Here is a 12,196-nt window from a genome sequence, read left to right on the forward strand (position 1 = left end):
AATATGTGTGGCGAGTTCTTTAACGTGCTAGAGATGTGCCTCTCTTCAACCACGGGACCTTTGTTTAACGTCCTATCCCAGGGACGTCTCTAGCCGAAGCTAGCTACTCATTTTCATTTCAGTCGAGTAAGGAAATTGATGTAAATTGCCTGTCCTGGGGGCATGATATGCCAGGGATTCGAACTCTGTACCTCCGGGTTCTAAGTCAACGACCTTAAGGCCACCGTGCCACCAGACCGGGCTAACGTGTGACGGACTGTTACGTCATTGTCGACAGTACTATGTCGGCCATAGGTCTGTTTGTTTTGCATAACCAGTAAACACATAACACGCCAGTTTTGCGATGAACAGTAGCTACAAGCTACTTAAGACTGGGTTGTATGGTTTGATTGATCCACTCACACCTGGACGAACCCCTAATCGTTCTGATATATCAACTTAAAGTATGGTGGGTTTTTTTTAATGTGCTAGAGGTGTAGCTATCGTGAAACAGGAGTGGACGTCCCTAACCGAAGCTAGGTACTTACTTTTACGTGAGTCGAGTGAGGAAATAGGTGATAAGTACCTTTCCCAAGGGTACAACACAGGAGTGACAGGACAGCACATGCACCTCAACCATAAGTCGTCTTAACATTTTATACATACCTACACTTATTACATCAACTAGAAACATACACACTGAATTACACATGCCACTACAAATTTATATGGTAACGTCCATGTTTAACGATCCAACATGGCGGACAATGCTTACGTATAATCACGTGAGCACAATCACCTTATATGGGCATGAGATAGCGACAACAATAAACAGTGACCACAAATTAAGATGACGGGCAACTCATAAGCAGTTTACATATATGATTTTTATTGTATCATTTCATACGGGAAGTTGCTGCTCTTGATGACGTTACATGACGTAGTGTATACGTCACGTACAGCTTTGTGTCAACAGGGGTCGTGACCTCAGCCGGTGATGACATCTGTAATCATGGGGGGGGGGAGAAAATAGTAGTGTGAGAGCTTATTGTACACCGCGGTAGAACACAAAATTTTTACCTACAGGTTAACGAATTTGTACACGGCCTGTATTCAATCAGTCGTGACAACATTTCGGAGACCATCTGTCACCTTCCTCAGGGCAAGGACATTATATCGTAACGGATTCTACTTCAAACTACAGCTAGCTGTCGTTGCATGCCGCAATTTTGTACAGAAATGTATATCAGAGGGGATACAAATCAGTCATGTTTTGTACCGCATTCTTCCCACTGCAGCAGCGACACCTAGCTGCAGTGCAAAGTAGAATCAATCCGTATTGCACTGAGGAAGGTTGTTGCGTCACGTTCTGTGCTTTGTCACATACTGTGCCCAGGCACGGTTTGTGACAACTCCCGCGTGTCACAAACCGTGCCTGGAACAAAAGCACGTTTTGTGACACGCGGGCACCGTCACGAATCGTGCCCAATCGAGCACAGTTCGTGACACACAGGGGGTCTTATATGACCCATACTGTGCTTTGGGCGGAGCTTAGTGTTTTGAGGGGGAGGAGTCTGCCCAACGTGTTTTTTTTTCCTACAGCCCGCCATCTTTTTTTTTTCGGGGCCCTGGGATGAGAAAGAATTAGCGTAATTCTCGCTCATTAAATACATTTTTTTGGTTTATTTCGGTTTTTGACAGACAAGGACGACGTGGCACTGCACTCAAGTTTTTATAACTTATATCAACAGTGCCACGTACAGATAACAACATACCCATTTTGATTTTTATACACCTGGGCGAAGTGAGGAAAGTCGTGTAAAGTGCCTTTCCCAAGGGCACAAGATCGGTGGCGTCAGGGGAATTCGAACTCGGGACCTCTTGGTTCTGAGTCGAACACCCTAGTGTTACGCCACACGACCCCACATAAATACATTTCACGCTTATCTTGGATGATTTGTACTTAAAGTTGATGTGGCACAAACAGACGGGCGTATTAGCACGAATTTCGACAACAAAAATCCGTCCCTAACCGTGCACGTGCCATTCACGACTGTGTCCAGGCACGGTTTGTGACAGTGCCTGAGTGTCACAAACCGTGCCTGGGGCAAAAGCACAGTTTGTGACACTCGGGCACAGTCACAAACCGTGCCTGGACAGTGCCCGTGGCTACAACTTCCCGTAGCATTGATTTAGATCGGGCGAGCTGACTGCGTCGGGACGTCGAAGTAACCGGCAAGTGGTCCGATCCTAGTCTAGATCTGGTTTCCCAGGGTAGAACATATTTAGTCTTACAAATTGTTTTTAGCATCTGTTATAGACACTGTCTTTCAATTCTAAGTCTAAGTTATTCAATTATTTCACAGAGCGAGAATTACGCGGTTCCTCCTTATCTCAGCGCCCCGAAAAAAACAAAGATGACGGGGGGTGGGGTGGGGGGACAAAAACACGCCGCCTTATATGGAAACGCGGGCATGAATAGTTACATCACTGCCCAGTCAGTCACAGTGATTGACAGCGCTTCCGTGCACAGTTTGTGACGGTCGGGCTGTGTCACGTTCTGTGACTGAGAAAAGCACAGAACGTGACGGGCACGGTTTGTGACGCTGCAAGGTGACAGGCGTTCACCGAAACATTGTCAGGTGATTATTACAAAGAACTACGTATTGATATTCGATTTCACAGTACGGTGGATTCGATACTCATTCTTCGAACTTCCACGTTCTTGTGTGTTTATCTTGGACGTAAGAAATCCTGAATTGAAGGGGTTTAACAGTTCACCGGCGAAAAGACGCCTTACCTCCATTCGGCCGAAGGGCGAAGGTCTGGGGATGCCAGTACACGTCGTGGGTTTGGACAACAGTCACCCTGCAGGAAACAACGTACATTTGTTGAAAAAAAAAAAGATAACAACACTCAGTAACAACTGCACGTGCTATTGAGATGCTAATTTTTGGCTACAATAATTATTTGTGCGTGTGAAGACCTTGTGCTGGCGTAGACAGTTTGGGGTCGTGTGCAGGGTTTCGGCCCATAACCCAGCGGTCGCGGGTTCGAATCCCCTGACGTCACCTGTGTTGTGCCCTTAGGAAAGGCACTATACACGACTATGCTCACTCCACCCAGATATCTAAACAATTCGTATATTGTTCTCTATACGAGGCACTGTTAAAATAAGCGAAGTAAAAGTCAGTTTACCGGGCTCCAGTTTCACGCTAGTTGATTTAATGAATACATTATGCTGATTGGTCTACATGAATACTAGTACCCATACTGATTGGTCTACGCGATTACCTCACGCTGATTGGTCCACAAGATTACCTGATGCTGATTGGTCTTAACCAATACCTCATACTAATTGGTCTACATGGATACCTCGTGACTATACCGTGGTGTAGATGAACCATGCTGGTTGGGTAAGGAGGATACCTGATGCTGATTGGTCTATATGAATAAATACCTCGTGCCGATTGGCCTACATGAAAGCTAGCACCTCAAGCTAATTGGTCAACGCGATTACCTCATGCTGATTGGTCAACATGGAAACTAGTACCTCACGCTGATTGGTCTACGTGAATACCTCATGTCGATTGGTCCATGTGAATGCATACTTCATTCCGACTGGTCTACATGAATACTAATACCTCATGTTGATTGGTCCGAAGGCATTTGCCGGCGGCACGTAGGTGACAGTGACGGAGTTCTTGTCCGTGTTGTCGCTGTGGGTGACTGTGTCCGCGTTGGTGTCACATTGGAAAAGATGCGTGCCAGCCGGGGGGTTCTGAGAGAAATAGAAGGGAAAAAGTAGCAGTGGTCAGTATTATGAACCCACTAAGACATATGTAAGACCATTATTCGGTATTGTAACCCCCCTTCATGAAAGTGCTTTAGTCCAAGACAGCCTCATTCTGAGAAAAACCCATGCTGTCATTCAAGGAGTAGGAATCCTTGGGGTCAGGAATAAAATGTATGCTCCACAATCTCTGTCTTGGCCCCCTGTATCTGTCTCCAATAACCTCAATATCGGTCCGCAACACCCAGTCGAGTTTGGGACCGCGTCCTTGCGCTTCGTCACATCATGTCGGACTTACCTACTGGCTTTGAACATACACGAGACATCAAAACCAGAAGTTTCTCTGACGCACACACACACAAACACACACACACACACACACACACACACACACACACACACACACACACAGACAATTACTCAAACACATACACAGGCACACACATACACACACACACAAATACAAACATACATACACATAAACACACACGCACCACACACACACACACACACACACACATGTGCACACATATACACGCACCACACACACACAAACACACACAACACACACACACACACACACAAATGATACCTAAAACATAACCTTCTTAACAAACAGGCACACCGAAAACAATACCACAGAAGAAGTGGTAGCAGTAAGGAAACAAACGGACCAGGAAAGTTCCCACAGAAGCCTTGATCTGGAACCCACGGAATGGGCGGTCCCCACTCAGGGTAACTGAAAATAAACATTTATACAAGTTAGACTTAAAACTCATCTATGCTGGCATGACCCATGTTAAAGGCTAAATGAACAACGTTAATCCGTTTGATTTCATTTTCAATTTTCTGATTCACCTGGACATATTAACGTTTACTTTAAGCCCCCGTCACAAATAAGAAATTCAGCTCGGCCGAACGTGTTGGCGTGCTTCAAATGTGAATTTTCGGCCTAATCATGGCCGACGTCCTGTCGATTACGCGGACTTCGGGAGATTTTTAGAAATAAAAGTTAATCCAAATATTGGCATTTTACCAGGTTAGTCGATACTGACTTCGTCCATGTTCAAGACATGGTACCATCTCATGGGGGATTTTTAGTTATTAGTGTTCAACGGACGTCGCCCGAGATTTCCATTGGAAAATACGGTCGACGCTCGGGCAATTTTGAAATTCGGCGAGCTTCGGGCGATCTCCAAAGTCGGCCGACGCTCGCAGGAATTGTGACACCGGCTTTAGGACACGGTCATCAGGACTAGCCAAAACTTTCAAGCAAGGAACCAACCAGAGAGGAAGAAACGGGAGCAGCTAGGCAACAGATACAGAAACAGAACAGAAAAATGGGAGGATAACATCAGAAAATGGGCAGGCATGACAGTTAGGATCAGTTAACATCAAAAAGAAAACGAGAATGATGGAGAAAACTGGTTGTCAGAGTAAGGGATAGATGAGAGGAGAATATACAGAAGAAGAACTTTATTGCATGACAGTTGTATAAGGTATAACAGATTCATGCAACAGAACGTCTTGGAGACAACAATGCTACACGGCAGTCAGGACTTTCGAGGCGAGGCGTGTTGCCCACGCTAAGGACAAGAGAGCTACTAGAAAGGCTAAGCAGGCTGTCAGGACAGTATGCAGGCGCTAGGGAGCGTGGTGGGAGGGAACCTCATTCGCCGCAACGACGGGAGAACTAAGATGGCAGCATCTACAAAACAGGGGTATAGAATAAAATTTAACATCCTAATTACTAATAAAATAAGGGCTAGCTAGATGTAATATTACAATCGAGTGGGGCTTATCATGAGTTTCGTTTTTTTTTCTACTGACAAGGCAGTCTTTTATATATTTGCCTATTTTTGCATTGTGGGAGTTGCTACATCTAGTGGTGCGTACCTAAACCCGAGTTTAGGTTTAGGTTCGGACTCGAGTCCAGAGGTTTAGGTTCAGGTTCGGACTTGAAAGTCTAGACTTGAACCAATGGAATATGTGTGCTATGAATATTTGTTTTCCTGTTTCATGTAAAATTGCATATTGGCATATATTCAATTACATGCAATTTGAAAACTATGATATGCGGAAGTATATACAGTCAGTAATTAATGCAAAAGTTCAGTTATAAACACAAAACAGCAATGTTTTCATATTCCAGTGCAAATTTCACGATGTAAGGAAGCTTTAAGATGCAAAAAGGTGTGAAAAAGTGAGAGATTTTTTTTTCAAGCCCGCACTTGTTTCCAGATGTTTAGGTTTTTTTAGACTTGAACCCAAAGGTTAGGAACAGGTCCGGAACAGGTCCGGGGTTTAGGTACGCACCACTAGCTACATCTAAAGATATATTAAAATCAGTCACATGAGACGAACATACGTTGCATCGGATGCGCTGGGGTGTAGGCTCCCCCGGTCAGGACGAACGGCATGGTGCCGTGCTGCGCGTGCGCAGGGACATGGTTCGGGTTTCCATCCTGGCAGGACTCGATAGGTGCCCCGGTGAGCTTGGCCTGGGAACTCGCCACGAGTGACAGGAGAAGAAACGCCAACATGCTGACAGGACTTAGGTTGTGGGTGTTCGCTGTGGGGCGAGAGATGGAAAAAATTAGAAAGCTGTCAGGTTTTTGTTTGTATTTTTTTTAATCGCTTAAAGCCACAACAAACAAATTTTATAGATGACACCTTCTGCAGACTCCAAATTTAGTGCAAGCGGCCTTAAAAAAAAAGGTAGGCAAAAGAAAACAAAACACCTAGCGTTACATTTTCAAACTTGAATACTATGAGCCAAACTTAATACAATAAATCATGTAGGAAGAATCGAAGCGATGAAACATGGTATCACAACCAACATTCATTCCTGTATTTAATACACAGTAAGTAACACTGGTGTCAACATTAAAATCATTAAAGGTTTGTATAATACATCAACAATAGAGAAAGGACTTGTAGGTCTAGAAAAGAGAGGAGACTAAGAATATCGTAAAGCTTTACAGGAAAACAAAGTAAAGAATCGAAGCAAGTCTGGTACTCACATTGAGCTGCGAATGGTGCAGGTGTTGCTCCAACGAAGTCGAGGTAGTTTTCCCCTTGCGTATGTTACGTAATATCATATATAGAGCCGAATGTGTGCGTAGAGGGGAGGCCGTATATCCGGCAACCTTGGACTCTCCGGACGGGTGGAAAGTGGTAAGTGGTTTTGAGATAGTGTGTACAATTATAGAAAATCGTTGGTCTTCATATTTGTACACTCGTCAATATATGTAGCTATAGAGTCAAACCTGGATCCGGCAACCACTCAAGGGACGGAGGAAAAACGGTTGCGGAGAACAGGCGGTTGCTCAGGACAGAGTGGAGTTAACTAATAAAAAAATGGACGGGGCTTGTGACTGGAGGTGGTTGTCTGACAAGAATCGACTGTATATATTGATTTATATATATATATTACCTAATAGAAAATAATAGATAGTGTGTAATATATGTCTAGTGATATGTCATACATATATGCTTTTAAGGTAGCGACAACAGCAAACAGTGACATCAAAATACTCAATTCATTAATAGATTGCACAGAGTACTTTTAATGAGTCGTTTCACACGGACACTGCCTACGATGTTGTTACTAATATGGATGGCGTAGTGTAACGTGACGTGCAGCAGGGTCATGACCTCAGCCGGTGATGACGTCTGTAAACATGGAGAAAGTGGGGGGAGAGAAAAATAGCATGAGAGCTTTCCTATGTTGGTGGTTAACATAATTAAGTACACCAGATTCCAACGCTTCAGAGAAGCTTTACGCAAGGGTTTATCTACAGAGTTACTTGCGCACATTATACATCTATGATCACCTGCCGACGTTTTCATGACCGTCTGATCGGTCACCTCCCTCAGGGCCATACTAACTGGTTCTACTTCGCACTGTCGCTAGGTGTCGCTGTTGTAGTGTCAAGAATGCGGTTCTAAACGAGCACGTCGCCGGAACGTAAGCAAGACCTTGCGTCTAAGGTCGTGTTCGCGTATTTAAGATTGATATCTCGCAAATTGGTTCAGTTAGTTGCGTCCAAAGACATATCTTATGCAACGGCTGTTACTCCGATGCAACGTTGACCAAAGAGAACAAAAGAGATTCAGCAGTTATAACAGGCTTAAATAGCAGGCTAATTGCCGCATATGCATTACATTCCGATGACGTGCTTTCTAAACGTGACTGAGTTTGTCCAGGAGGATGTGAGGGGGATACAGGTCAGTACGTTTGCAACCTCATTCTTCCCATTGCAGCAGCGACAGGTATCTGCAATTGTGACGACGATTTTTTTCTACAATATGGAGTTATTCCCATTCAGCATTCTCCGTTGTTCTCATATGATACTCATTTTTTCTGTGATCTTCCACGTTCTTGCGTTTAAATCTGACATCAAGGTTGTTTTAAGAGTTTTTGAATGTTTAACGGGACAAAAAAAATCTCCAAGCAGTTCTATCGGTGGCAAGGCAGTATCAAAAGGCTTTGGTGGCTTTTATACTCGTTGACCCTTGCTTTTGATACTGCCTAGCCTTAGGCTATGTTCATTTGATTATATGGATGACATCCGCACGCGCATCAATCGTCGTCCGTTTCAAAAATAGATAATAAGTTTTCGGCTATACTGTAAATCGTACAAAGCAGAAAATACATGATGTGAATTACTAATGTCGTAGAAAGCCGAGGTCAATTCCAAGATCCAAGAAAAGATTTTGAACGAACAAGAATAAAGAATCTACATTTCGGTCTACCATACTCGATGTGTTTTCTTTTATTTATGCTTCCTGACCACGTATATTTCATAATGAAGGAAACCTTTTTTGCCAAACTTTTTTATGCACACGCTCGCTTCAGTTTTGGGGTCCCCAGAGGATGTCCTCCATATAATCAAACCACCGATAGATCCGCTTGGAGATTTTCAAAGAATGCCTTACCTCCGTTCTGCTGCAGCATGAAGGTCGAGGGATTCCAGTAGAGATCGTGATTCACAACGACAGTCACCCTGTCGAAAACAACATGTATTTTTTCATAAATATTCAAACCTCACACGCAACATAAAGAGTTTGCTCTGGGGAGCTTTGGAGACGACCTCTGTCTCTTCATCAATCCGGTATTACAGTCAGATCTCGTCTCGGAGTTCTCTTGTCACGTGACTTGATGTTGATCATCGCGTGACAAGAGAAAAAGATGTATTTTGTCGAAGACAGATGAAAAAACTCAGTGTAACAACTGCACGTACTACGGAGACGCTAAATCTGGTTAGAAGAATGATTTGTGCATATGAAGACCTTCTGCTGATTGGTCTACACGATTATTAGTTCCTCGTGCTGATTGGTCCACACGATTACCTCATGCTGATTGGTCTAGTGTTTGGTTGTACTGATTGGTCTAGATAAATACTAGTACCTCATGCTGATTTGTCGAAAAGGATACCCACACTGGTCAGTCTACATGAATACCTCATAGTGATTGTTTTTTAAGAATTAATACCTCGTGGTGCTGATTGGTCTATAAAACTGAATGCCTCATGCTGATTGGTGTATACGTATGTGTACCTCATGCTGATTGGTCTATAAGAATGTGTAACCTATGCTGATTGGTCTATGAGAATGTTCACCTGATGCTGATGCTGAGGCGTTCTGGTCTATAAGATTTGGTACCTCGCGCTGATTGGTCTAAAAGAATGGGTACCTCATGGCGATAGATCCCACGGCGCTTGCCGGTGGCGTGTACTCCACAGTAACGGAGGTCTTGTCGATGTTATTAGTGTGGGTGATCGCGTCCGCGCCCGAGTCACAGGCCATGGTTTGCGAGCCCCCCGAGGCCTGGGAGAACCAACGGGGGAAGTAGGAATGTCAGAAAGAAATCCGACCACTTTCGGGACAGTAGTCCCTTTAGTGCGATTATTAATATTAGTTATTCAGATGAATAATATACAAAGACAACTCAAACTCTATAACTGGATAAAATTCAGTAGGGCCCTGTCACACTTGTGCGTATATTCAAGTGCGCATGCGTTGCGCATTAACATTTCTTAGGTTTAAGAAACTTTGCGGGTAAGAAGTTGTTTTCTGAGTGGACCCATCGTTGAGCAGTGTAGTCATCAAAAAAAAAGGAAATGACTTCTTCTGCTGCAAACTTAACCTAAACGAAAGCATGTTACTACGCAACTCATGCGGGCTTGTCTATACGCACAAGTGTGACAGGGGCTTAACGGAGGTTATATAATGAATAACTGGAGAAGTAAGGAAACGCACATGGAAATGGCCCTCGGAAGCCTTGATCAAGAACCCGCGGAAAGGGCGGTCACCGGTGATGGTAACTGGAGAAAAGTTGGACGGATATAAAAATAAAAATTAATTTTTATTGGTACGATCCATATCAAAAGCTACCTTTCTTAATCTAACAAAAGTAAAGTAGCTGAGCAACACATTCATTTTCTTTCACCAGAATATTCAATTAAGTCAAAAGACGGAGCAAGTTTTCAATCATGTGTATGTGCACATATGTGTATTTGGCTGCCGTTGCATCGGTCAAAAAAAACTTGAGAAACCTCGTTTCTTTGCGCGTGTGTGAATGTGTGTGTGCGCGCGCGCGTGTGCATGTGTGTGTGTGTGTGTGTGTGTGTGTGTGTGTGTGTGTGTGTGTGTGTGTGTGTGTGTGTGCGTGCAAGCGTGTTTGTGTATGTGCATGTGTGTATGTATGTGTGTGTGTGAATGAGTGTGCGTGTGTTTGTGTGTGCGTGCGTGCGTGTGTGTATGTGTTCTAAAACAAACAAACAAACATACGTTGTATGGGCTGCCCAGGAGTGTAAGCTCCCCCAGTCAGAGTGAATGGCATGGTGCCACCGGTGGCGGGCACGGGGTGGTGGTTCGGGACCCCCTCGCGGCACGCCTGGTGAGGGGCGCCGTTGAAATGGGCCAGGGAGCCCGCTACCAGCGACAGGAGAACCAACGACAACATTCTGACAGGGCTTATGGGTTTGCTGTGGGATAAGAGATTGGGAAAAATATTCATATTATATTTGTAATCATCTGAGTAATGAGTCTGCTGCAGTGCCTTTTGTCAGAAATATTCATATCATTCATATTCATATGAAATACAGCCAGCATGTACCCATCTGAGTAATGAGGAAGTTTGGTCACTATTAGATTTCATTTGCCCGTGCAGTTCCAACGGGAAATGTCAAATGATAACGTTACCCTCCTCGAGGACTGACTCTCTAAAGAATAGACCGTTCCTGTCGAACTCCGCATGGAACATACAGACCCCCCCCCCCCTGTTCTAAGAACACCTCCGTCAAAAATAGCGCTAGTAGAACAGAGATGGCACGTGTAAAGCAGGGTACGTATACATGTAAGGCAAACTACTCTCCCCTCTTTTGACAAATTTCTACTACTGTTTCAAAAAACGCAATGAGTCTGGAAGAGACTACTAGGTAATTCGTAGGTTGTTTGTGAAAGGAGTCGTAAAGGGTAACAAAGCAAAGCAACGAAGTTAACTAGTACTCACATTGAGCTGCGAACGGTACAGGTTACAGTGTTACAAAGCTGATTTAGTGATCCCCTCGCGTTTCTTGGAACATATATATGCAGAGAGAAAAAGGGTGGGTAAAGGCGTGGATATCCGGCAACCTTGGGTATAGCGGATAGGGGCGGCGTTTTACGATAGTATACACTGAGACCGGTTTAAAAATAGTATGTATGTTTGTTGAAAATCGGATGATTTCAAGTGATGTTTATACAAAATGTGGGTATGCATATCAAATGTCCTCAATGATAACTATGAAGGTCATGTGTTTTATGTATTAGGTGTGATTACTTTCCTGCATATTGGAAGTTGCCTCACGATTGAATAGATTCTTAGTTAGCCGTTGCATTAGAAAGTCTATCGGGATACGATATTTTTTACGTCGTTTTTGGACAGACAATGATGACGTGGTACAGTTTTTCATAACTTATTTCAACATCCCCATCATACCCATTTCTACACCCGGGTGGAGTGAGGAAAGTCGTGTAAAGTGCCTTTACCAAGAGCACAACATCGGTAGCGTCATGGGATTCGAACCCGGGGCCGCTGGGTTCTGGGCCGTACACCCTGCCGTTACGCCACACGACACCATAAATATACGATATTTGAATACCATCTTCTGAGTGTAACGTATTCCCAAAATTCTGTGTAATTCTCAATGCACTTAACCTATTTGACTATGTTTGGATGCCAGGCGGTTGCCAAGGCTTTCACGGGTCGGCTTCTCGGCTCTGGGGCAACGTGCTCCCGAAGAAACCTTACCGCAGCCTCCCTCAGTCATTCCTCGGGGTCTAGTTCGAGGAGGACTGTTGTACAATTACCTTGGGGGCATGTTGCCCCTACAGCCGAAGAGCTGGCATATGTCGGCGCTGGCAACAGTCTGACAT

General features: G+C 44.2%; 2 protein-coding genes across 2 annotated transcripts; both read right to left on the reverse strand.

Annotated features, from left to right (window-relative positions):
* Positions 1-848: 848 nt before the first annotated feature.
* Positions 849-6,851, reverse strand: LOC136447928 (reelin domain-containing protein 1-like). The gene is made up of 6 exons (XM_066447067.1): positions 6,796-6,851; positions 6,141-6,344; positions 4,447-4,511; positions 3,624-3,760; positions 2,780-2,847; positions 849-983 (listed from the first exon to the last, which is right to left on the reverse strand). The coding sequence occupies exons 2-6, from the start codon at positions 6,313-6,315 to the stop codon at positions 967-969; spliced, it is 462 nt and encodes a 153-aa protein (XP_066303164.1). The 5' UTR covers positions 6,316-6,344; positions 6,796-6,851; the 3' UTR covers positions 849-966.
* Positions 6,852-7,321: 470 nt separating this feature from the next.
* On the reverse strand, positions 7,322-10,758 carry LOC136447929 (putative defense protein Hdd11). Its single transcript, XM_066447068.1, has 5 exons — positions 10,568-10,758; positions 10,037-10,101; positions 9,471-9,604; positions 8,714-8,781; positions 7,322-7,447 (listed from the first exon to the last, which is right to left on the reverse strand). Exons 1-5 carry the CDS (start codon positions 10,740-10,742, stop codon positions 7,431-7,433), a joined length of 459 nt encoding a protein of 152 aa, XP_066303165.1. The 5' UTR covers positions 10,743-10,758; the 3' UTR covers positions 7,322-7,430.
* Between the last annotated feature and the right edge of the window lie 1,438 nt (positions 10,759-12,196).

Source organism: Branchiostoma lanceolatum, chromosome 13 (genome assembly GCF_035083965.1).
Source record: "Branchiostoma lanceolatum isolate klBraLanc5 chromosome 13, klBraLanc5.hap2, whole genome shotgun sequence".
Classification (NCBI taxonomy): domain Eukaryota; kingdom Metazoa; phylum Chordata; class Leptocardii; order Amphioxiformes; family Branchiostomatidae; genus Branchiostoma; species Branchiostoma lanceolatum.